Genomic DNA, 27,192 nt, shown 5'->3' on the forward strand with positions numbered 1-27,192 from the left:
AGAATTGCCATGTATAAGAACCTTTAAAAGAAACTGGAAATGGATATTCCACACTTAAGATACCATAAGCAGAAATATCTCTGCAATAATACCAGTTCAGACCTTTTACTTTCAAGACCAAAACATTTCCTAAAAAATTAAATGGCCAATAATGAAGTCCACTCCTCTACATCAAATATTAAATGTCAGGAGCCCAAATGTCCACTGCCCTCCATACTGTGCAACGTAAGTAAATGCCACCAATTCTGAATGACCATTTTGACCTACTTTACAAAGTTGTGAATGACAGTAGAGGGTCCAAGACAGTGAAGAATCAGTCTCAAAGACGCTATAGGTAAGAAGAAAAACAGATGTCGATGCAGCTCAAGCAACAATGCTTGTCATGAAGCAGCAGAACTACCATGGATTCAGGATGAAAAAATATTGTGAAGTATTTAATCTTGTAACTGATAAAACCCTAAATGTTTAACTGACAGCATTCCAGAAAAAGAAGATTAACTGATCCAACACAAAACTAGCCAGTCAATAATTATTATATATAACCAGTGAGAGATTCTTCAAACACTGCTTTATAACAGACTGAGATCAGAGCTTCACCTATACTGAAGGTGCTCCTGACATATGGGTGTAAGATAATCCTGGCATTGGTTGCTTATAACTTTGCTAAACTTTAATAATTGAGCCTGACATTTCCTATGCCAAGCAACTGTCTCACTCTTGGATGAAAGTTTCAACAAAAGTAGTTCACCTGTTGTTTCAAAGAATGACATCAAAGCACCGTACCTTCGCGGTGAAATATCTGGAGATAGGGTTCTGTCTCTATAATGAGTCTTTGATAACGCCCTTCTATGTAGGGAGGTGTCTTCCGCCCTAACAGCCACAGGAGAGCCAGGCACCGCATGGCAGTGGAGCGGTGCCGGGGAAAGCAGCTGTTGCTGCGCTGATGTCAGTGCCAGCAGAGTGTCCGGTGCCAGAGTCAGCAGTGGTGCCGGGGCTGAGGCATCAAGACCTTCTGCCTCGGAGCCCGGTGCCAAAGGAGACGGTGCCGCCACAAGCGGGGCCAGTAAGGCAGGCGCTGTTATAGCCGGTTCCGCTGAAGCTGGTGCATAGCGGCTGGTCAGTGCAGACTTGCCGGCTAGCTGCGGCGCCGCTCCCGATGCCGGCGCCGAAGCCGCTCTCGGCGGTGGGGGCTCTCTGATGGCTGCCCCGGCAGATTGTCCAGACCCCCCGGGGGTCATTTTGGACGCCACTGAAGCCGTTGCAGCTGCTGAAGGGAGGGATCGCGCTGGGGATAGCTTAGATCGCTTTGAGCCGGCTGGTCCTGGGGAAGCCGCCCTGCGCTTTTGTTCGGGGGCTTTTGTGGCTGTGGGAGGGATAGGGTCAGGCTGCCACGCCTTCCCGAACATCAGCATTCTTATCTTCATCTCCAGCTCCCTCCAGGCTCTCGATGTCAATTTTCTACAGTGAGAGCACTTCTCAGGGACATGAGCTTCCCCCAGGCACCTAATGCAGGTGCCATGGCCGTCAGCCGTTGGCATGGGCTCACGGCATGCCAAACACTTTTTAAAACCAGTCGATCCAGGCATTTTCAAAACTAATACAGAATAAATGCCTGTATAAGCCCCATGTGAAGCCTTGTCAATTTCACTTTTAGCGCTTTGCGCAGAGCATTAAGAGAAGTGGCTTGAGGAAAAAAACTTATTTTTTCTTCTTTTTTTTTTTTTAAACTTTCTTATGAACAGGAGAACAAACTAGCAGGAACACGACTAATACTAACAAATTTAACTATTTACATATGCAAAAACTGACTGAAAACATTTTGAAGAGAAATACTCAGGGAGCTCCGACCACAACCTGAGGCAGTTGAGAGGAACTGACAGTTGCCAGCTCATGTGCAGTTGATCAAAGGTGCGAACGCCTCGCTGGGGAAGCATGCATGCGCGAGCTGGTGGAACACAGCTATGAGAAATCTTGGGACCCGACACCTAGAGTAGAGCACCCACGGGGCCACTTGAAGAAGAACAGGTACCTGAAAAGTGGGAGGAGGAGATGGATCCTGGTGTCAGATGTGCCTTTTGCTGTTCTGGGCAGGAAACTCAAAATTTGGCCACATTGTGAGCCTTTAAATAGCATACGGTCAGCAGAAACTTGTTAGAATTTCCTGCAACCGCTGATCCTGGTTGCAACGGCCAAAAAAAAAAAAAAAAAAAAAAAAAAAAAAAAACAGAGAAAAAGGATACAGTCTGCATTGCTAATGTTCACCCCAATAGGCCCGGCAAAAGGAAAAAACAACCCCTCTCAGATGCAGAGGAAACAAGACCTGAACTTGGGGAAGGGAAAAGACTGGTACGAAGAGCCAGTGAAGGGTACTGAGACTGGGAGCTGGACCAGAGAAGGGATAGAATAGGACGGGGTGGGGGGTGAGGGGAATCAGATGAAGAGGTTGGAGACTGGGGACTGAACATGCTAGGCAAGAAGACAGACAAGGAGCTTGGGGGGGGGGGGGTTGAGATTGGAAAGGGGTTAAAAGGGGTGCATGACCAAGACTAAATAAGGACTCCAGAAAGAGAGACTGGTAGTCAGGGTTAATGGAAGGGGGAAGTGGGAAGTGACTGGAAATCTGATAGGAAAACTGCAGTGGGAAAACAGGGCTGACAGGGAAAGGAGACTGGAACTGAAATGAGGAGAGTTGTTGGGGAGGCAGAGTGAGGTGAGTGTATGGAGATTAGGACGGACTAGATGGGGAGACTGGAACAGAGTGAGGCAGAAGGGTCTGTGACCACTGGAGTCTACTCTCCCTTCTAGAACCTGGAATGGAATACAACATTTCCTAGTCTCTCTTTCACCAGCAGACATCTGCAAAACCCACTGACAATGCATGTTTCTCCCTCTGGTGCCTTAATCATGAAGAGCATCTTTTCTCCTCCTGTAATCTTCTATTTCATTCACCACACCCCCTCCAAATTCAGCAACACAAAACAGGGGTCCTGCAGACAATTGCATTTTCCACTACACAACCTGATTTATTCCCAGAGCAGGTCTCGTAGTGTGCAGAGGTGGAGGTGCTCAGGGGGGAAAATAGTATGCAATCACACAATTACAGATGGCATCATAATGCAGAATCACTACTGAGAGAAATCCCATTCTGTAGCCTCACAATACAGAAACAGCACTAGACAATAACCCCTTTCAAGTCTGTATTTAATTCAAACATTCTTAAAAGTCTGGAAGTCAAAATACAATAAATATAAACAATATGACCTAGCTATTAGGCCTTTTCCAAAAGCTTTTGTAAAACCAGTCCAAGCAACTTTCTTTCAACTGATCCTTTAAATAAAATATGAGGAAATCAAAACTCCACAAACTTAACTATAAAATAAAGCCATGCTATCCAAAAGCTTAACATAGAATTCAACTGCATTCATCGTCATAACCTACACAAATTCCTGGTCTTCACCGATGCCTCATTTCTTCACATGACACATAAGAAGTTTCTTTTACTGTACTGTCTTACTACAGCATTCAGTTCAACAGATAATTTACAGAAAGGTGTGATTCTCTCCTTCTCCCCTCCCCAAAGGTTTCAAGAGCATGAACTACAACTGTTAAGTGTATCAGATTACTCCCAACTTGAAACACCAGCATGAACCCTAAAATTAAGGCTATGTCTACACTAGCACTTATGTCAGCAAAATTACTGTCACTCAGGGATGTAAAAAACACACCACTGGGCAACATATCTGTAGCCTGCAGAAGTGCTTGTGTGTACAGCGTAATGTCAGTGGAGATGCTTTTCCTCTGACATAACTACCACCACTTACAAAGCTCATTTTATTATGTCTATGGTACAACTCTCTCCCATCAGCCTACCACATCTACAGGAGTGCTCTTACAGTGGCAACGGTACTCCTGTAAGCTTGTAAGCGTAGATGTGTCTTACGCACTTGACCTAATGCCACTTGGCATGGTTATTTTGATAGTTTAACCTTACAGTTCAAAACTATTGAACTTGATCATTTGGCTGTCAAAAGTTATCTATAATTTAAAAACACTGAGTAAATAGTTTCACATTTAAACAGAGTATTCTTACCCTTCCAAATTTTCCCTGGCAGGACACAATAAAAGCTTTCCTAACATATTAAAACAAAAATGGAAGTAGTCTTCTAATTTGGTGAAAGAGAATCTCTACGGGTCTGTTCACATGCAGACTTTCGTCAACATAATATTGTTTTCACTCCCACTTTATCATCAATTTAAGGTGAAGCTATTTATAGCCTGCAGCCCATACTAAAGAGCCTAAGGCCACAATGTGACCTAGTGACAGAGACGAGGACAATTGAATTCCCACGCTATGCTCATTCTACCACAATGCCTTGATGCTGAGAACTGTGAAGCATCAACAACTACTATTTGCAATCGGCATTTCTGCCAAGCTGGCACCACATGCCCCAACCTAGGCAACCAGAAATAAGGAACCAACAGTGGTCAACTGTGATATTTTGGGGTAAATGATTCACCCTGTACCACCTAAAAAGTCAGTGGCACAGCCAGGAATGAAACACAGTTATATATGATTGGATCACTCACAACATTCCAGAGCTATCTGAAGTCTCAAGTATGGGAGTACAGCATCAACTCATTCATAAAGTTATCTTAACTATAAAAGAATTTCCACAATCCTACAAAAACAAATGGGGCCTTCAGAAAAATGATGGTGTGATGTACTGGGCATACTAGGTGAGAGAGGAATTGGTATATACTCACCATGGGCATAAATTCTTGTCATTTTTAGTACCATTATTTGTCATGAGGATTTTGTTTTGAGTCGGGTGATGTCTGAGTGTACAGAAGTAGCTACTAGCCAATAAAGTGTTAGAGTTTAGCAAGACACTTGTGATCCAGGAACACAGAAGTCCCTGTAGGGGTTACTGCTCAAATGATTTTCAGATTAAGTTGTTTCTTTCCTCAACTGCAATACATATAAAGAAAGTTTATTCCAAATGAGTTAGCTTTGATGTTCATCAAATGACTTTAATTAAATCAGTCTTCATCATGTTTTTCCACTGTACATTTTTACCTCACTGATTTTGTTCATTTCTGTTCTCCTTTAAAGATTTAATTTCATTAGTATTGATCTGTGTATGTCCTTCCCACTCCCCATCATCAACTCCTTTTGTCTACATTCCATTTTTTCCTTGGTGGGAGGGAGCAATGGGAGAGAGGAGATTTTTGCCTTTCTTAGGGTACACAGAAAAAAAACAGACAGAAAGGACTTGGCAGCTAATCTCAGAGCCTAGGTCCATAGGTTTCAACTCACAGGGCTCAAGCTGAAGTGTGAAAAACAGCAGTGTAGGTGCCCAACTTTGGGCAGGAGCTGGACTCAAGACCATCCCACCTCACCCAGGTTCAGAGCCTGGGCTCCAGCCTGAGGCTGAATGTCCACATCGCTCCACAGCACAAGCACTGGGAGTCCAAGTAAGCTGACTTGAGCTCAGATTCGTTACCCCATCCCTTCCAAAATCTCTCTCACTAGCCACCATATTTCCCCAGTAGAAGATAAACATTAACATACTCATCTGGGCCAGATTCATTCTGAGGTTTGGAAACGCTACGGCAACCACAGCAAGTACTGTGCACCTGTTATGTGTTGTGGCACAGATGGGGTGGCTAAGGAGGAGGGTTCAGATGGCATTGTGCCAGTTGTGACAGGTAGGGGAAGATATGGCAGTCAGATCGGGACTGGCCAGCTAAGGGGAATGAGGTTTAGACAATTACGTGCTATTCCTTGTTCTGGTCCTGTCCCCAGCCTCAATGATTCTGGGCACCTTAACACACCATGCTGTCCAGCAGAACTGTTTAGAGTGGTGCGGGGCCTGTTACAGTCTGGTACTTATGACAAAAATGGAGGAGCTCTTGGCTCCCGGCTGTGATCTATTCGCAAAGCATTTTGCAGATAAGATCGCTCGCATCTGGTCTGATTTGGACTCTGGCTGCTATGGAAGGGGGGTACGGAATGTGTTGAGCGCACCACTGTTCCAGTCATTTTTCTTTGGAACAGTCTCAGTTGTTGCAGACGGAGGATGCAGACAAGTTGCTTGAAGGAATGCGGCCAACCATGTGTTCGCTCGACCCCTACCCTTCATGGCTTATTAAATCTAGCCGGGAAGGGATGACTGGCTGGGTCCAGGGGATTATTAATGCGTCTGATATCTGGGATGGTTCCCGCCGCCTTGAAAGAGGCAGTGATAAAACCGGTACTCAAGAAGCATTCCCTGGACCCACATGATTTGAATAACTATCACCCAGTTGCTAATATTCACTTTTTAGGCAAGGTACTCGAGCGGGCAGTGGCACTGCAACTCCAAGTTTTCTTGGAAGAAACAGAATATTTAGATCCATTTCAGTCTAGCTTTAGGCTGAGTTTTGGAACTGAAACCACCTTGGTAGATGACCGACGCCATGAGACAGACAAGGGGAGTGCATCCCTGTTGATTCTCTTGGACCTCTCAGCAGCTTTCAATACTATCGACCATGGTATCCTTCTGGAATGCCTGGCAGAGTTGGGTATCGGAGGCACTGTTCTGCAGTGGTTCCAGTCTTACCTGTAGGGACACCTTCAGAAAGTGGAGCTACGGGGCTGCTATTCAACCCCATGGCGATTGTACTACGGGGTCCCACAAGATTCCATTTTGTCCCCTATGCTGTTTAACATCTACATAAAGCCGCTGGGGGAGGTTGTAAGGAGTTTGAGGACGACAGTGCCATCAATATGCAGATGACATCCAACTCTATTTCCCTGTGACGACAGAATCAGGTGTGGTGGCGACCTATCTAAACTGGTGTCTGGAGGCAGTGATGGACTGGATGAAGTCAAACAAACTAAAGTTGAATCCAGATAAAACTGAGGTCCTGTGGATCAGGAGGCCATCTGTTTGGGAATGCGGCGTGGTACCTGTTCTAGACGAAGGATTACTCTCCCGCAGCTTGGGAGTCCTCCTGGACCCTTTTTTAACATTTGAGAACCAAATTTATTCGGTGGCCAGGAGTGCGTTTGTGCAGCTTTGTCTGATCCGCCAGCTGCGACACTTTCTGAACAAGCATGACTTGGCCACAGTGATCCATGCTCGTTACATCCCAACTGGATTATTGCAATGCGCTTTATGTGGGGCTGCCTCCGAAGAGCCTTCAGAAACTTCAACTGATCCAGAATGCGGCTGCTTGAGTTTTAACTAATACTCATTATACAGAGCACATTATGCCAGTGCTCCAGCAGCTGCACTGACTTCCAGTATGTCTCCAGGCACAATTTAAGGTCTTGATTATGACCTATAAGCCCTAAACGGGTTGAGCCTGGGGTATCTGAAGGACCGTCTGGAGTCCCCAGCTGACCTTGGGTTCTGCAGAAATGCCGTGCGGAGTCTGGGTTCAGTTGGAGTGTCCCTAGCTGATCCCGGGCTCTGCTGGATCATTTCTAAGAGGCAGCACAGCATGGAGCCCAGGGTCAGCTGAGGACTCTGAGTCACCCACTGACCTCAGGCTCCATGAGGGCGCTTCCACTTTGAAATGCACAAGAGCCCCACTGGCCATGTGCAACCTGGAGGCTCTTGTGCATTTCAAAGGGTAAGTGCCCTCATGGAGCCCAGAGTCAGCGGGACTTCCCATTGACCCCAGGCTGCACACGGAGTTCCACATTCCTCCTTTGGAATATACAAGAGCCCCAGTCGAACTTGTTGAGTAGTTGATGGAAATTCCATTGGCTATTCAACTAGTCAGTTACTCATTAGTTAACATCCTTAGTTTATATGCAGGAGGGGTGAGAGGAAGCGGCTCCCCAGAGCCAGTGCGCACAGTGAGTCAGCAGCCATCTGCCCCCCTTCCTCCTTTCCTGCTGCCTCCATATCAGAGGCTGTATAATCTATTGCAGCTAACAGGTTGAGATTTTATAAGAAACTAAACTTACTTTACTGCCCTGTGACGATTTCATCTCTCTCCCAAGCTAGAATTGGTGTCTTCTCCCTACATGCAGCATGGTGACTCAGGAAAACATCACTGTCAAAATGAAATCTCGTCTACTCCCTGAAGATCTAGCTGTGAAGTTGACATTTTTTCCAAATTCATTTTGAATCACAGCATAAATTACTCTCTACTACTTTCCTCTAGAAGATTATAGCTCCAAGGTATGCTGTACTTTGCTACCCAGAACCTGATAGCACACAAATCTAGGTACTAGCTTAGAGCATCATTCATTACCAAACTACATTTATCTGAAGATTTAAAGGCTTGCTTCACGCAGCATTTTAAAAAGAACCAAACAATACACTGAAGTCCAAATGCAATTCACACTTTTTAGGTAGACTAAAGATATTTTATCTCAACTATTTCTATACTTCAAACTATTGGAATTCTGAAACTTTTTTTGTTGCAAATAAGACAGCTTCTTGCTTGAAATTCATTGTTTTATGTCTCAGTTACCCAAATCGCAAGTTAAGAGGCTACGAAGCCTGAAATGAAAACTGGCCTGGGGAGAAAAAAGTAAGAATTTAACACATTAAAGAGTGAAAAGGAAATCAGCTCTCATTCCTCAGCACCTATCTTATCAGTTTATAAAAAGGGATTAATCGAACTGGTAGTTACCACGACATCAAACACTGCTTAGAGAAATTATGAATTGATGTCAAATAGTAATGGAGCAGGTTTAGACTGCCAAGAAAGTTGGAATCCTAGTAAAAAGAACTCCAACCCATTAGTCCCTGTGACAGAAGACCGGAAAAGGCACTTTTTTTTTTGGGGGGGGGCGCTAAATCTCAAGATATTTTATCTCCTTTTTTTTAAACTTTATTCTCTCTGAAGATCACAGGTTGTCTACAGACAGGATATTCAACCTATTCTTCAGTTTGTGATTAATGCAAGTGCTATATCATATACAGTTATCAATTACTTGTTCACAAGTGAGCTCCTACCTTTGCTAGAACAGCTAAGTCCTAGCTGGACGGCACTATGCGTCTGATATCTGAGCAGGGCCATTGTTAATTTGAAAGGCAATGATCATGGAGCTCATACATAGCCCCAAAGACCAGTGTCATCACTTGATCCAAAAACCTGCCACAACTCAGCAAGGTCCTTAATTCATATGATGAGAAGAGATCGTTGTGATCATCTAGTCTGACTTCATGGTGTAATTAACCACTGGAACAATTTAACTGGTGGATTCTTCAGCCCATATGATTTTTAAATCAAGACTAGATGTTCTAAATGATACGCTCCACAAATTATTTTGGTGATGTTCTCTGACCTGTGCCACACAGGAAGTCAGACTAGAGGATCACCAGCATCCCTCCTGTCCCTAGAATCTGTAAATAAATCAGGGCAGAGTATTTCACCTAGTGATTCCTGCATCTAGCCCACAGCACTGTTGTGATCAGGAGAGGCACTCAACCTGAGTACTGATTTAAGGGACAGGATTGTTGTCCAGGAATGTTCTGCATTGCTCTCTCCTAGAATGCCTGTTTCTCCTTGGTCCAGGATAGGCTGCAAGATTTATCATTCTCGCACACTTTCTTCACAGAGTGGCCTTTATTTCATTAAAACAAGATTACGAAGGGATTTGGGATTGAAGAACTGTTTCTATTTTACATGTTTCTCTAACACCAGACTTGGATTATAGGATGGGACTGTGAATTCTGAAGATTGGTCTTCATTTTACCCTTCCCAAAGGGCAGCTTGAAATTCTGATATACAGCGTTCTCCAGACAAAGATTCATAACTCAAAGAATAATAAGAAATGCGATACATACCCGAATCTTAAATTATATTGAAGAAATCTGCCCACTGCCCATAAAGCTAGCTTAGGCTATATTTCACTCAGCAGTAAGGCAAGGAACTACAGGCCTGTAGTCTGTAAACCACTGGCTGAGGCAAATCAGTGTAAGTAAAGTAGGGCTTTGTCCCTTAGCATACAGTACATCAAATGGCCCAACAGTTGCCCTAGATTTTAGGGAACTTGGAATAGCTTGTTCAATAAAGAAAGGGAGCTGGTACATAATGATACCAGACAAGTACAAGATCACTGAACTGATACTGGGCTTAGATATTTTAGGACAGAACTGCTTGCAGATAATCAAAATCACAAACAATGATTATGATCGGGCTCGACAAATCCACTTATCTACTCGCCCATGGGTGAGTAGATTTCAGTCTGTTGCCCCGTTCATCAGCAGTTTGCGCATGCGCAGTGCGGGTCTCGCGCTTGCGCAGTGCGGGGCTGGTGACCGGTTTTCGCTGCGGTTTGTCGAGCCCTGAATATGATAATGAGCTAAAAAGGCATTACAGGTTGCATCACTATAAACTGGAAGTCTCTGGTCCAGAAGGACCACGGATGTTCCAGGATCAGAGAGTCCCAGCACACTGCAGGAGGGGTGGGGGGGGGGGGGAAACAGGAGCCCAATACATGCAGTGGAGGGGGCACAAAGCGCAGCCCAGCTAGGATGGAGGGGAGGGTCAGGCAAGGGAAACGGGTGGCGTGCAACTCAGCTGGGAGGTGGGGAAGTAGCCAGAAAGCCAGCAGCACAAGGACCAGAAACGACCTCCCCATGTCCAGTAAATTCCCTCATCCGGTACCAGTCATGTTACCAATGCCATTGCAGCTAACATGCCCATAGATTTGCACAAGGTATGTACAGCCAGTGTTACACTCTGAAATCTGCCACCATAGGAACACTTAGCTTTCTTGAGACTCTAATACCAAACCTATTAACAGGATTTCTCTGCAGTAACTGAAATAATTTATTTGGATTTCTTGTAAGTCCCTGAGTCTGAAAGAGGTTGCAAGGCTGGCAATGATAGAAGCTAAAGTCAACATCCAAAAGCATAACTTGTAAATCTGTTAAACTTTCTTATGTGTGGGACTGCACAAAGATTCCCTTCTTCTGCAGTATCAGGAAATACCTGGAATAAAATCTTCTGCCCTTGATCCTTTCCAGGACTTCCTTCATTGAATCTTTGTATAGAGAAATGGCTGATGAAATGCTTACATTTTCAAATGGGCAACTGTTGGACATCTGTTCCAGGGCCCAAATCAGTAAACTTCTGAAAGGCTATTTATTCTCCATCCTCTGAAAAACTTCTTATAGATACAAAGGCATGTGTGCGCCTTTACCAGATAACTGGCACTACATGATATGGAGACCTAAGAAAGCCAGTTCCATCGGTGCTGTAGCTACCATCTTCTATCGGTTGTGGATTCATAATGAAAGGTTGGGGCTGCCAGTAAGTCAGTGTATAACAGTGACATTCTCCATTCCAACTGATAATTAATGTTCAGATCCAGTTCACAGTAAACGTTCTTGAAGGAACAGTTGAGAATCTAAAAGTTTCACCCTAAACAAAAGCTAGAATCAAGGTTGTCCTTGAACTGATTCTCCTCTGGCACGTCAGTGTAATCTAGGATTCAAAAACGAAGCTGTACACACCAAAGTACCCAGACCCAGAGAAAAATAACTAGCTGGGGTAGTGAATGGTGTCTTAGGGGGACAGATGAGTTGATTCCCACAGTTGGTCTTTGCTGGCCCAGTTATAGGGAGACATCAGATGAACTTGAGTTTGCTTCACATTAGAACAGCCAGAGCCCATTGTTCTATTCTTGCCTTCTCCTCCCCTCAGCCCCACCTTTAAGCAATTCACAAACATTACTATCAGATCTAACATTACTATCAGGATCCAAGACTATAGACATGGACAGTACTAGAACCACAATCTGGAGTGTCTACAGCAAATGAGTTTGCCCAGTTCCAGGATAATGAGATTTGGGGTGATCATCAATTGAGGGATGTCTCCACTAGCGGGAGGCCATATCCCCCACGGAATTTTCTTCTTGACTTCCTGACTTAACGATTTAGTTTCTTTTTTCTCTTCATTTTTTGAAGTTGGGTCAGTGACCAAAGTTGGTACTGACACACATACCTTATAATGTTTAGTCCCAGATTCAGGCATTTGGTGTCAAAGCCAGCCTAGAATCTCTCTCAGTCACATCTCGCCCCTGAGCCGACGGGTCTTACTTCAAGGGTTTCCTGCTGCAGAATGGCTTGCAGTCTATTCTTTCTTTTCTAGCCCTCAGTGTAAAACTGTGACACTCAGAACACGTAGACAGTAAATGTCCCTCTCAGAGACAATTAATGCACTGCGTGTGCACATTTAACACTGGAAATACTGATGTTAGGTCTCCATGCTTTCAGATCTATCACTTCTCTAGGTTCCAAAGATAAAGTTATTAGTGTTGGATTAGACTGACAATAAAATAAAACCTCTAATTTCTATGCCACCTAAAACTATAAGGTATTAGTTATTTAAAGGGCAACATCCATGAAGGATCCAGATGGTTCTTTGCAAAGCAATTCCTGGTCTGTTGCACAATCTGGTTGGAAGGATAGAAGGCAATCCAGTATCTTATCATGCACCAAGGACATTTGGGAACAGACAGGGAGGAGCATGTGAGTGTCCCAACAGACTCTGAGAGTTTGGTTCCTTTAGGCGAGCTGACTGAAGCCACAGCATCCTCAAAGTGGGAATATGCAACTGCCACTCAAAGAAGAGTACTAGTTTTCAATTTCCACATCTAAAGCATTCTGGTTAACCATATTGGATTTATATTTCTTTCCAAAAACGCATACTTTTTACCAATAGTGTGGCAGTTGTGTCTTGTTTCCAGTTGTACCACTAGCATTTATTGTAATCAACCTGCATCATTAAACCGAACAAGAAAAACAGAAAAGAGTGATATGAACTTATCCTATTTTACAGGCTTGGTCCTCACTGTTTATGCCAATGTCAAAAGTATTAAGTCAGTCTTCCTTGCAAGCAATAATTCTGTAGATTATTACACATTCAACATTTGTTTTATTATACTATTTATTAACAGCAAGAAATCTCAACTGCAGTCTCACTGTCTGAACAATTTATGTTCTAATCCATAACCAGAACTGAAAGCTACTTTTAAATTAAGGACACCAGCTCTTTTTATTGCTTGGCTCTGATTTTTTTAAGAGAATAGAGCCAGTGAAGGTTTACTAGTTTACATTTTATTCAAATAAATGATGTCAATTATATTACCAATGTGTCACTTGAGAGATCAAGAGTGCAACCCTGGGCACCAAGTGCCAGAATCAAAATGCAAACATCAAAGACCAAAGAAAAGGCAAAACCAACAGGAATAGGAGATCTGCAAAACTGCTTGGACTCCAGCAACAAGGCTTATGATAGAAATATAATTCTAGGTTTACACAATACCACAGTGAGGTAGATCAACATTTTAGAGCCATGTAATTTGTCTAAGGTCACAGGGTAAATTAGTAGTAGGTACAGAAATCAAACGTAGAAGTCCTATTCCAATTCCCTGTTTTAGCCATTAGACACTTCCTCACACATTAAAATATGACGAGTTATTCCTGGAGATAGCCCAATTCTTGATTACACATGGAATTAGCCATACTACTTTTAGGATTCAGTTGTCTACAAACTACAGCAATCTAAAAAGGACAAACCTTTGAAGCAACACTAAGTATCCTAAAAATATGTATTTTTATGAAAAATACTTAAAAGTAGGGGACCATCCCTCTGAGGTGAAGAAGCAACACACACACACACACACACACACACACACACACACACACACACAATTAACAGCAGGTTTAAAAAAAAGTCTGGGGCAGCAAACCTCTACTAACTTTTTTGTGCATAAGTTATTTTTAAAAGTTTTAAACAGAGGCTGAAGTTAACTCACCTTACTTATTGAGGCTGAAGGGTTAAAGCCTTGAAGTCTAAAAGTGCAGCTTTGTTCAGACTGCTGTCTCTGAGACAATCACCAATTAAAAAGGTCAAACCCATGAGGAAGGAGAGTAAGTAATATTAGAAATTAAAAACAGGGAGCTGAGCCATGAACAGCAGTTCAGAGATTTTATCACCAAACCAGAACTGAACATGATCTGAAACGCAACTTCCTTTATTTCCAAATTAACTATGTAATATTTTTTTCTTTTATTCCTAATCTTACAAGAATATTCCAATGCTTCAGTTGCATTACATCTTTGAGTTGAGTAGCTTAAACAACTAGAACCAACTCAGCACAGTGAATTGCTCAGACTAGCACCATGGCCAGAGCAAGTTGCCATTCCCCTTCCCCCCCACCCAAACACCTGAGGCTGTGCCTACCCCTCTCTCAGACATACCCTTGAGGACAAAGGAGAGGGTCAGCCAACGACAGGAAAAATAGATATTGCATGGTTTAACTCATCACCTCAGCTCATAATTTGAAAATGTGACACATATTTGTAGACAAAAATTTCTGAATGACATTCTGTGGTGAAAGTTCCTAAACAGTGCAATAATAAATACTCTTTTACTAGGCATTATAATGTAAGAATAAGAAAATATTACAATAATCTACAAGAAATGTATTTGAACTCGTTCAAACAGGAGTGGCTGAACCAGTTACCAAACAATCCTTCTAAATTAGTATCTGAACTGGAGAATTAGGAAATATTGATGAACCTGAACTAGAACAGAAACAAACTTTTTAACTGTTCAACTCCCTGATTAGAACAGTCTTGTATGGTAGACACAGCTCCCAAACTGCAATGTTTAGTTTTTATTTTTTAAAATCATTTCCCTCTTATTATGAAAACAATCCTTATGAAAGCTGCAACAAAAATCTACATTTATATACTTCTGTCCTGCACACTTCATTCTGTGTAGCATGCACTTTTACATTTATTTTTATGCCAGTAGAGTCTAATGATGTAAACTGGAATTCAATTTAAAATGCATAAAAACAGTCACTTTAAAACTGTATTTATTAGTTAACTAGACTACACTAAATGTGTTGGACACGTAAGAAAAAAATTCAGTTAGCTGTGTTAGTCTGTATTTGCAAATACAATGAGGAATCCTGTGGCACCTTAGAATATCCACGAACGTTTATCCCCTAATAAATCTGTTAGCTTCTAAGGTGCCACAAGACATCTCACTGTTTATCAAAACAAATTTTGCATTTAAAACTAATTTATTTTAAAAAAAGTATTTACAGGCAGTCCCCGGGTTACATGGATCCGACTTGCATCGGATCCCTACTTACAAACGGGGTGAGGCAACCCCGCACTAGCTGCTTCCCCCCAGCAGACCAGGGAGACGCAAAGCTAGCGTCTCTCTCCCCCCCCCCCAGCAGACCAGGGAGACGCAGAGCGGCTTTTCTCAGCAGACACCTCAGCTTGAGACTAAAGGACTGAGGGAAGTGAGGTATGGGAGAATAAAACTGAGCTCTGGAGAAATGTTTGGCTAAAGTTTCCCCTACAATATGTACCAGTTCCGACTTACATACAAATTCAACTTAAGAACAAACCTACAGTCCCTATCTTGTATGTAACCCGGGGACTGCCTGTATATAGTTAATGAGCTCAATTGTTGGCTTCTGGTCACCTGGTACTTCAAGATTTAAGAACTAGTAGATAATTCTCCCACCTCATTCTTACTCAGATTTAAAGAGGAAAACAAGCTTTTCTGCTTTTTTCAACTTCCCAACCATTTTTAAATGGCAAATGATCTACTCATTGCATTTAATCAACTAAAAAAAAATGAAGCAAATATTATGTAATCATAGAGAACTAGTACTGGAAGGGACCTGGAGATGCATCAAGTCTAACCCCCTGCACTCATGGCAGGACCAACCACTCTAGACCATCCCTGACAGGTGTTTGTTTAACCTGCTCTTAAAAAAAATACCAGTCTGTGGTAGACAGGATGGTGGAGCCTTGTTTATGCCTTAAGCAAAATGTGATGGCACAGCAAAGACTAACCACCTGAGAATATATTTCTGCAATATTCTCAGGCTTGGGAGGATTAATTTTTATCAATAAATTCTGACTTCACCATAAACATATTGACCAATGTTTAAATGATAATCAAAATCTGCAAATAGAAAAGGTAATAAAAATGCTGTTTGAGAGCTTCAGTCAAAAATCCAGTAATACATTTTTTGACCTTTTGAATTAGGCTTTCCATGAACAGATTAGTGAATGAATAGTAAAAACTGGTATGGCTTGTTGATAAGGTAATTTACTTTGTCAACATCACGTCAAAATACATAATTTTATGTTTTAATGGTTTATAACGATTCAGCTTAATTATGCTGTCATTAAATAATTCTGATCCCTCAATAATTTAAAAATGCTGATACAAAAATGGATTCTGCCAAGCCTAAGTGCACTGGACAGTAGTTATTTTTAGCCAAAGTGTAAACTACTAATATAACCGCAATAAAATAAATTGGTCTGTACAAATCAGTGTCAGGGAGTAGACTTAAACAAGTCAGGCATGCTTTTTATAAAGCATAAATTTGACAGGCTGAAACACTGCCACAACACACAAGAATTTATTGTTGAATGCCACAGTATCTGCTGTAAACCAACAACTTCTCTTTTTAGAAATGGTCTCTACTGACTTTTTTCCCATACAACTCATTTTGGCTCTTGTTTGTTTTGAACATCTACCGAATGGTAAAATGCGATACACTTGCCCTGTCTGTTCTTCTTCCTCCCATGTGTATGTCTTTGTCCATGTTCTCCTTACCATGAGAATGCTGCTCCTGTGATATGGCAGGAGACTAAAATAGTAATTGAAGAGCAGTGAACCAGGAGCCATAGAAAATTCATGAACAATGGTCTTTCAAAGTCCCAATAAAATCAACCAAATCGGAAAGCTAGAAAACCAACAAAAACTAAATGGTGATTACTATAGATCTGAAGATTGCTAATGGTCTCTGTCTTTCATTTGTTACATAGTTTTATAATGGGAGATGCATACTTCTGCTGAAAATTTTTATATTGCTTTGCCATTGACATTATTTTCATCTAACTGGACAAGGATGTGCACACATGAGAAGTGCACCCACACGAGAAGTGCACCCACACATCACATTTCTTTCCCCTTAGGTGGAGGATGAGAGAACACAAACCATACATGGCAACTGGAATATTGCAAATTAGATTATAAATAAATGTATACTAGTCTGCTTTGCAGAGTTATTTACATACATGATTTGAAGAGACAGGGACCAAATAGGAACTGATGTACTAAAAAGAGTAAAAGACAGACCAGATACTAAGTTGTCTAAATCTTGATCAAACCACACCAGAATCATTTCAAACACATGTAGAAAAAAATGTACACTGCATGTTTCCATATTTCATAAATTTTATGGAATCATTGAGCCTGGCTAGCTCAATCAGTAAAGCATCAGACTTTTAATCTGAGGGCCCAAAGTTCAATTCCCTGATTAGGCGAAGCGGCCTTCTTCAAGCACCTAAAGAATATTACAAAGAGGAAGGAGAATTTTTTTTCCTTGGCGTCAGTTGATAGGATAAGAAGCAATGGGCTTAAATTGCAAGAGGGGAGGTTTAGGATGGACATCAAGAAAAACTTTCTGTCAGTATGGTTAAGCACTCGAGTAAATTGCCTACAGAGGTTGTGGAATCTCCATCATTGAAGATATTTAAGAGCAAGTCAGCTAGACATCTAGCAGGGATATAGTGTTTGGTCCTGCTGTAAGGGCAAGGGACTGGACCTGATGACCTCTTGAGGTCCCTTCCAGTTCTAGTATTCCAGGATTTATTCCTAAATATTGGAAGAATTAGAGTATACCTTTTAAGAAAGGCAATGATTCATGATGTAAAGATTTCAAGTTTATCATGCCATCCTCTGCTAAATGAGCTCTCTAGAATCAGGTATCTTCTTGTATAAATATTTATGGATCACAATTCAGTCACCTCTTAGCCTTCTTTTTAAAATCTCATTACAATGCAGGTTTTCCAGTTCTCAAATCATTCTTGGGACTCTTCTCTGAACCTCTCAAGTTTTAACACCAGCCTTTTTGGAGTTTTGACAGAGAACTGGACACAGGACTCCAGTAGTGCCATATCAACAGGTAACAATCTTCCTACTAAATTTTTAATGTTAACTTGTCTTTAAGCAAACACTGGAGATTTAAATTTAAATCTAAATTGGTCCATATAATAAAATGTTCTCCAATTACAACTAAGATTCTAAATTTATGACAATGATTGGTAATACGATATGGCAACATGATGATCAAGTGTTTTTCCTCCAGATCTGAAATACCAACCAGACAATTTCACAAGTCTTCCCTTCGGAAGGAACTTTCAAGCCAATCTGCACATTTAAGAAAAAAAAATAACAAATTCTGCTTGAAGAAACAATTACTAAACAGGCTAAAAACATATCAAATGAAATATTACTGAAATATTACTGAAAAGTATTTATTATAATCTACAGGACTCAACAAATTAGTCAATCTACTCACCGGGGGCGAGTAGATTTTAAGCCGACACGGCGCCACAGCGCAATCGATCAGCGCAAGCGCAGCGCGGTCTGTGCATGCGCAGCATGCCAAACCACGCAGCTGTTGAGCAGAGCTTGCTGCCGCTTGACAAGCCCTGATAATCTACATACATTTAAAATTATTGAAATGTTCAACTTCATTTGAAATTGCTTTTGCTATAGGTCAAAGCACTTGCTTTAAATATATAACTGTGCTGAACAACTTTATCTTGTAACTAGTCCCTCAAAGCTTTACAAGTAGCAGTCGTAAGATGGTTAACCTTTCATTTCCTATAACAAATGAAAGGTTAACCTTTTTCAGTTGGAAGACTACCTCAATGGCAAGTTTAAGCTCAAAAAGCCATGTTATTTGAACTCTGCCAATAAAATGGAAGAGCTGAGTTTTCATGCTATGTTTCTGCCAAAAAGGTAAATTTGGGATTTACAAATTTGTAAAGGGATTGTAAATTAACTGGATTACACTACTCCTCCATCAAAATTTAGTTCTTGCTGTACCAGTTTAGCTTACCAGACACAATCTTAGAAAACACTGGGTGATTGATTCTGTAACTCAGCTAATTTTAGGTTACAATCTCTTTACTAAAGAAAATAAAATCCTTCTTTAAAATGAAAAGAAAAGTAATGGGTCCCTTTCATTCTCTAGCTGAATGAAAACAGGCACTACAATTATGAGCAATACAAGTTCATTTCAGTGTTTATGTATTTGCATTTTTAAACTAAATTAATGCAATCAATTATAAATACTTACCAATACACACATCTATTTTCCCTTTGATAGCAGCTTCATGCAAAGGAGTGTAATTCCAATTGTCTCTGGCATTTGGATCTGCACCTTGACATAGTAACAGGCTAACCACTTCAGCATGACCAAAGGAACAAGCATTGTGAAGGGGTATTAGCCCTCCATCATCACGAGCGTGAACATTGGCTCCTGTTTGCAGCAAGTGTTCTACTACATCCTTCCTTCCAAAACCTGCAAGAAGAAAGAAACCTTTGTTAAATGTCTGTGGACATAGAATCTAATTAAATATCCATGTAGGGCTAGTAAGTAATAGGGAATAGGGAACATCCACATGAGAAATAAATCAATTTTTAAAAGCTTCTGTATTTCAATCATTTGGTCACTGACCTACACTTAACAAATGATCTGGTAGCACTTTATAGACTAACAAAACATGTAGATGGTATCATGCGCTTTCGTGGGCACAGCCCACTTCTTCAGATGATCGGAGTTTTGTCATCTCCGGTCATCTGAAGAAATGGGCTGTGCCCATGAAAACTCAAGATGGCATCTACATGTTTTGTTAGTCTATAAAGTGCTACCAGACAATTTGTTGTTTTTTCTGTACAGACTAACTCGGCTACCCTCTGAAGCTTCTATACTTAACATTCATTGTTTAACACATTCCCCACCTGACAGATGCATTTAAAGTGAAAATGGATATATTTACACCAGTCAGAAAATCGAGAGAACATCCCCTAAACTCACATGCTCTCAGAGCCTTTTGCAGAAAAAAGTTCTGGAGGAGAGTGTCTTCCTGCGGGGCACTTACTGAGAAAACCCAGTAGGCATATCAGCCTTTATAAAGCACTCTTCATCTGAAGGTGGCACAATAATCTCATTCTTTTAGACGGGTCCCCTATCTTGGACAAGGCCTAAATTAAAGATTAAGTGAAATGCTCAGAGTTAAATAGTAAAAGCAAACTTTTCCACCTATCCCTAATTACAAAATAAAATATTTAGAGTTAAGTTTGTTGTTCTATTAGCAAATGAAGGGATAGACCAGTTCTATGACCACTCCAGAGGTACAAATGGAAAGACCCCTGAAATGTAGCAGTCTATGCAATGGGAGAACTGCAACCAGAACTGCTAACTAGGGTTCATAAATGTTCCAAGGTTAGGTACAGAACTCTTACAATGTGCTCTGTGAAAGCACAAAGAGAAAATAAAAGTGCGTTGCTACCGAATGCTGAGGATTTTAATATGTCTTTCTAGAGGTCATCATTACATCACACACCCTAAAAATCACAGACAATCCAAGGGTTAATTTTCTAGAATCTAAGGTTCCAATTAGAGTGCATGCACACACAGAGGGATCCCCAATAAGAAAATGAAAGCCAAAATACTATATTTTTGGGGCAAGAGATCTGGCAACCTCCCTCCTGAGTACCAGCCTACTCTTCTCCAAATTTTATACATTCTGGGATGCCTTTTCAAAGAGTACTACTAACAAAACTTTAACGTGGCCAAAGTCAATACTGACTTTAATCTAGCTATTGCTGCTGTTCCACAAAAAGGAAAGGAAGGGCTATTAGATATTCCCTTGCACATGCAAATTAGGTCAAACTGAATAAAGCAAAGTTCCTCCCTCAACCCACTAATTTCAAGATGGAGATACCACCATCTGCCTCACTCAGTTTTGTGAAGAATTAACTGATGGCATGAAACTTTGAAGATTTAAAGCAAGAGTCTAATTAGCACTTTTTTTAAAGTCTTCTTTCCAGTTCTATTAATGAAGCTTTTTAATTCAGGAAATATCTGAGCCGGAGTTGGAATCATTAAAGAGGTTGCCACCAGAAATAAAACTAAGCTATAACTTAGATTTTTTTTCCTTAATTGAACTGTCAGCAAGGCCATTTCTACTGCATAGCCTCTGCAGTGATAACAAGCTGATCTAAACATTTAGTTCCTATTGGAAAATTTATGACAGCTCCATTTAGTTTATAAAAATTGACAATTTAAACTTGTATAGGTTGTATCGCCCTAATCCAGGACTCTCTGGTACAGCAACATCCGAGATGTTCCTGGACCAGAGAGCCCAGGGGCACGGAGATCTAGCAGTGAAGGCAAGAACCATGCTGGTGGAGGGAGATCTGGAAGTGCAGCAGGGGTCCTGTGACGGGCGGGGGAAGGATTGCCGTGCATCCCAACCTCCATCCCAGACTGCATACCCCCTCCACAGAAATGCAGCACTTGACCACTTGCCAAAATCTTGGAGTGGCCCCCCATTAAAAGTTATTGCCCACCCCTGATACAAACTAAAAAGCCACTCTTATTCTACTGATTGCTGATTTAAGGAGTTACATTAAACTCATCTCAAGTCTCTAAAGACAGTTTTGCTGATGAATATTACACTGTTTTAACAATTTTTATCTTGAGTTTTGCAAGTAATTGCTCCACAGTAGAGGCAGTCCCCGAGTTAGTACAAGATAGGGACTGTAGGTTTGTTCTTAAGTTGAATCTGTATGTAAGTCGGAACTGGCATCCAGATTCAGCCGCTGCTGAAACTGATCAGTTTCAACAGCGGCTGAATCTGGACGCCAGTTCTGACTTACATACAGATTCAACTTAAGAACCCCAGGTGTCCCCAAGTCAGCTGCTGCTGAAACTGATCAGCAGCTGATTCCAGGAAGCCCGGGGCAGAGCAACTCTGCCTCGGGCTTCCTGTAGTCAGCCGCTGGTCAGTTTCAGCAGCGGCTGACTTGGGGACGCCTGGGGCAGAGCAGCTCGGGTGCTGCTGGGTTGGTCCAGTAGCGCGGCCGCTCCTCGGCACTACTGGACCAACCCAGCAGCACCCCAGCTGCTCTGCCCCAGGCGCCCTGATTCAGCCGCTGCTGAAACTGATCACCAGCGGCTGAATCAGGACTCCTGGGGAAGAGCAGCTGGGGTGCTGCCGGGTTGGTCCAGTAGCGCCAAGGAGCAGTGCTGCGGGACCAACCGGCAGCGCCCCACCTGCTCTACCACAGGCCCCGGGCTTTGCTCCATGTCTCCCTAGGCTGCTGGCGGGGGCACTAGCTGCATCCCCCCCCAGCAGAGCAGGGAGACACGGAGCAAAGCGGCGGAGGACCCGGGCCGGACCGCGGCGCTTCCAGATCAGCACCGCGGTCTGTCCCGGGTCCTCCGCGGCTTTGCTCAGCGTCTCCCTGGTCTGCTGGCTCCCCCAGCAGACCAGGGAGATGGGGAGCAGCTTTTCTCGCCCCGGAGGAGGCGGGCAGCAGGACCAGGCGTCCCGCCGCTCCAGTCCTCCGGGGCGAGAAAATCCCTGTTCGTAACTGCGGATCCGACATAAGTCGGATCCGCGTAACTTGGAGACTGCCGGTACACATGTATTTTGCTATCTTTGCAAGAGAGAAAGAAGCAATCATTGATTCCTAACATTCTTTTCTTAAAGGCTATTTTTCTTCTCTTTCTCTTAGAGAAAGATATGTGAGCCTAAAAACTTCATAAAGTTAAAAAACCCTAAAATCAATATTTTTTATTTAAAAAACCTGAAGCTAAAAGACTACTAATTAGAAGAATCAAATTATTACAATTTGGTACTGTTGCTAAAGGAGCAATGTCTGAACATGAGCAGTAAACAGTACTGTGAACTGGTGAACGGGGGTAACGAGACAAAGAGCCAGAAAGAAGTGACGTGAGAGAAGAACTTCATCAAAATTCATACATCACTGTACTCTGGGTTTTGGAGTTTGGAGCAAATGGGAAGGCTGGAAGTTGTTTACTTCTCTTTTATGTTTGTCTTAAACTTAGTGGCTTGAATGGAAAAGTGACTTGTAGCTGTAAAATGCTTATGTCCTAAAACCGCAGTGTCCAACACGTTAGCCACTAGCTACATGTGGCCATTTGGCCGGTTGAGCGTGGCTAGTTCGCTATAGCAGTAGTCACTACAGTTTATAGCTATAGCTACTATAGTGACTACTGCTTCAGAAAAGGTTGGACACCATCGTCCTAAAGAGACATGGTGGATGAGGTAATACCTTTTATTTGACCAATTTCTGTTGGTGAGAGAGGCTAGGTCTACACTAGAGAGCTTACAGCAGTGGCATTGTACCAAGGCAGAAGTGCCACTCGATGATGACAGGAGAGAGCTCTTGCCTCAAAGTAATTAATTTGCCCCTAATGAGCAGTAGTAGCTAAGTTACCCAGAGACTCTCTCCTGCAGACATATTACTGTCCCCATCAATGTTTGTGTCAGTGTAACTCATCGTAATTTACACCCCTGAACACCACAAGTTATACCAACATTAATGCTACAGTACACCTAGCCAGTGCCAAGCATTGGCGCTTACACAGAGCTCTTCTTCAGGTCTGGGAAACAGAGATATCCAAGAAGAAACAGGTTGTTAAGCATAGGTAATTAACGTGTATTTCAAGGGACCATTCAAAGTGGAAACAAAAGTGGGGAAGATAGTTAATGGGTTATATATTGTTGTAATAAGCCATAAATCCAGTGTCTCTATTCAATCATCATCTAATAAACCATCTTGTTAGTCTTTAAAGTGCTACATAGTCCTGTATTTTGTTTCAGCTACACCAGACTAACACGGCTACATTTCTATCTCTATTCAATCCATGATTTTTAGTGTACAGCAAAGTTAAAAATTTAAACTCCTAGGCAGTCTACTGAAAGCATTGTGTAGGTATGAGAACCAACAGGTCAGATATACAGTTATCACTTTGTGAATGTTGTTCACCTATTAGTGTAGTGGCTTCTCTCATTTTCCTGTGCGAGTTCATTCAAAAGCATGGCAATTGCCTGATTTAGCTCATATAGTTAGTATTGGGGCATTTAGGGTACATCGACACAGCAATATTATTTCAAAATAACTAGTGTTATTTCAAATTAATTTAGTCCACGTCTACACAGCAGTCAGTTATTTCAAAATAATGTTGAAATACTGTCAAGCTGGAGGACTTCTTACTCCGACTCCTGTAACCCTCATTGTACAAGGAGTAAGGAAAGTTGGAAGAAGAGTGCTCTATTTTGAAATAAGTGCTGTGTAGACGCTCCCAATTTAGAAATAAGCTACACAATTGAAATAAGCTACACAAATTGAGCTGCATCAAGTAGACGCACCCTTAGTGCACAATTGGCATCAGTAATCAATTGTGTATGGTAGGAATGTTAGCAAACATTTATTTACGTAAACATGTAACTGTTGAATTTTTTTAGCTGTTACACATTTACATGCAGGGGAGCAGCTCCCCACAAACACCAGCTCTCCTCTGCTTCTCCAACCCCACTGCCTCCGATACATAGGCAGCAGCATGGAAGAGAGGGGGACAGGCAGCTCCGTGGAAGTCAGCATGTGCACAGAGCTGGCTTGAAAGCCAGCTCCCCATGATACAGAGGCAGCAAGCAGGGGGTGCATGTAGTCATTAGGGTTAACCAATGAGTCCAGACTTATCAGTTAATTGGGTAAATGACTACACACTAATAGCCCTAGTGCATTGCTAACATTTGCAAACTTTTCCAAAGACAGGACCATCTAATACAAAAGTTTATCCTAACATCTTCTCAACAGGAGAGATCCACTAGTACCTGATATTATTGTCATCTGATCAGAACAACAAGTTACCTGGCACCAAGAAGGGTACCTAATTTATAGATACAGGAACAGAGTTAAATTTGATGCGGAGCAGTAAAGCTAATGTCTACACTGGCGGGTTCTTGCGCAAGAATGGCTGTTCTTCCACAGAGCGTCCACACTGCCCACCCACTCTTGCGCAAGAAGATTTAGAGTAAAGCATGGGAAGAGAAGGATTCTCGCGCAAGAGCTATGCTCTTTTCTAATAAATGTAAGCCCTTTTTCACAAGAGCTCTTGTGCAAGGAGGGCAGCGTAGATGTGCGGCAGGGGTTTCTCACGCAAAAAAGCCCTATGGCTAGAATGGCCATCAAAGCTTTCTTGCGCAAGAGAGCATCCATGGATGCTCTTGCGCAAAAGCACATGGTAATGTGGACTTTTTTGCGTAAGATGTTCTTGTACAAGACTCCTTGTGCAAGATGTTTTTGCGCAAGAACCTGCCAGTGTAGACATAGCCTCCATGTCCTACACTTCAAGCAAGTTCTTGTTCTTCTATAATGTTTTAATATTTAATACTGTTTTAAAGGGCAACAGTCTCAACTTCTCTCACATTTGTTCATCTCCCCCTCATTCAAAGTAGAAAAATATTTTTCATATTCACAATCCAAGTGGCTGAATAAGTTTTGCTTGTAAACTTTAGAGATAACTGTGTTTCACTCATGAAATGCAAGAGTGTAAGTATTAAGGATGCTGGTGAACCTTTTGTAAGCTTGAATTTAGAATAAGCAGGACCTAATTGAAGCCTCATGGAAATATCTGTAGAACTTTAGGCATTTGCACAGTAAGCCCCGCATGTCAGGGATCCTTAGAATTAAGCTCTATCTGCATACTCCTTGAAGATAAACAGCTTTTATAAATTCAGCTAATAGGAGAAGCTCATGAGCCATAGCAGTCACACTCGAGAATTGACAAGACAAAGGATGTGGGTTTCCTAGAGAAACATTGCTGGATGCTTTAAACAGACATATCGGCTATGTCTACACTAGCGACTTGTTGCGCAAGAACATCTTGCGCAAGAAAACATCCACACTGCCATGCGCCAGCTGTGCTTTTGCGCAAGAGCATCCATGGCAGTGTGGACACTCTCTTGGGCAAGAAAGCTCTGATAGCCATTTCAGCCACAGGGCTTTCTTGTGCAAGAAACCCCGGCCGAGCGTCCACACTGCCCTCTTGCGCAAGAGGGCTTACACCTGTTAAAAAAAGAGCATAGCTCTTGCGCAAGAAGCCCTCTTTTACCATGCCATACTGTAAATTTCCTTGCGCAAGAGCAGGCGGGCCGCGTGGACGCTCTGCGTATTCCTGCGCAAGAACTGCCATACTTGCACAAGAAGCCGCGAGTGTAGACACAGCCATCCAGAATAACCAAAATGATGCCAATGGGTGAGAAAAATGGACACACTTAGAAGTCTTTGATGGTGCCTCTTAAAAAAAAATCAGCGCTTTTAAACTAATCATTGCAGTGTGGTTGGTCTGAACCATATTTTAAAATTTACTATTGATCATTGTGTACATGTTAAGTATATGTTGTTGTATTATTAAACATTTTAAAAGTAGTGCCCAGAGGCCCCAATGTACATCACTTCGCACAAAAGACATACAGGATGCGCAGAGAGTTTACAGTCTGCACACGAGCCAAAACACGTTAGTTAGTGGGCTCTGGCTTATTTAGAACATCTTGCACATTTTCTTGTTATTGCCATTCTTTATTTGTGTTTTTATCCCTTTGTGTCATTTTTGTTAGCCAGGAGTATATTATTTAAAGTAGCATCTCACTCTTTGCTACATGGCCACACTTCACACAGCTGAGTTACTTTCTCCCATAACTATATGCACATTAGTGGATCAACTTCTTATATACTAGTAAGGAAGAACATTTCTGGAGCATTGCTTTTGTTTTCCTTGATATTTTCTCTCCCTCCCCCCCCCCCCCCCATTACCTCACTGAGTTTAAGCTTATCAATTTTTGCCTCTATTTGGTGGGACTGGAATGTTTGAAGAGTCTCCACTCACTTGCAGACACTATTAAGATTCTACCACTAAAGCAACTTTGTTTTCTAGAAACTCTTGTTAACCACGCAAGAATAGCACTTGGTGGCTTTGGACTCTAGGTGTGGAAACATGACATACGGTGTCACCTTCAGACAGTATGCAGAATGCTTCTTTCCCGTAACTAGCAGGGATTACAGGACACAGATGCTACATCTCTCCCAGCAACAACTGAAAGAAAGCAGCTCACACTTACACCAAGATGAATTTGAGCAAGAGCATAGGCAAAGAGCAGTAAGGGCTCACTTCTAGGGTGCGTCTAGACTACAGGGTTTTGCTGACAAATGTGGACTTTTGTCGACAAAACTAAACCCGCGTCTACACTACCACTGAGTTCTGTCAACAGAATGTCGACAGAACTCAGCAGTTTTGTCGAC

The 27,192-nt window shown here is 42.1% G+C and overlaps 1 protein-coding gene across 4 annotated transcripts in view; it reads right to left on the minus strand.

The window, feature by feature from the left end:
* The window catches only part of TNKS (tankyrase), a 127,259-nt gene that overhangs the window by 99,183 nt on the left and 884 nt on the right, over positions 1-27,192 (minus strand). For all 4 annotated transcript variants that reach the window (XM_075929204.2, XM_075929203.2, XM_075929205.2 and 1 more), the window contains exon 2: positions 19,151-19,375. In XM_075929204.2, the coding sequence (XP_075785319.2) occupies positions 19,151-19,375 (225 nt within the window). The remainder of the gene's footprint in view (positions 1-19,150; positions 19,376-27,192) is intronic.

This window comes from Pelodiscus sinensis, chromosome 4 (assembly GCF_052426305.1).
Source record: "Pelodiscus sinensis isolate ZL-2025 chromosome 4, ASM5242630v1, whole genome shotgun sequence".
Lineage (NCBI taxonomy): Eukaryota > Metazoa > Chordata > Testudines > Trionychidae > Pelodiscus > Pelodiscus sinensis.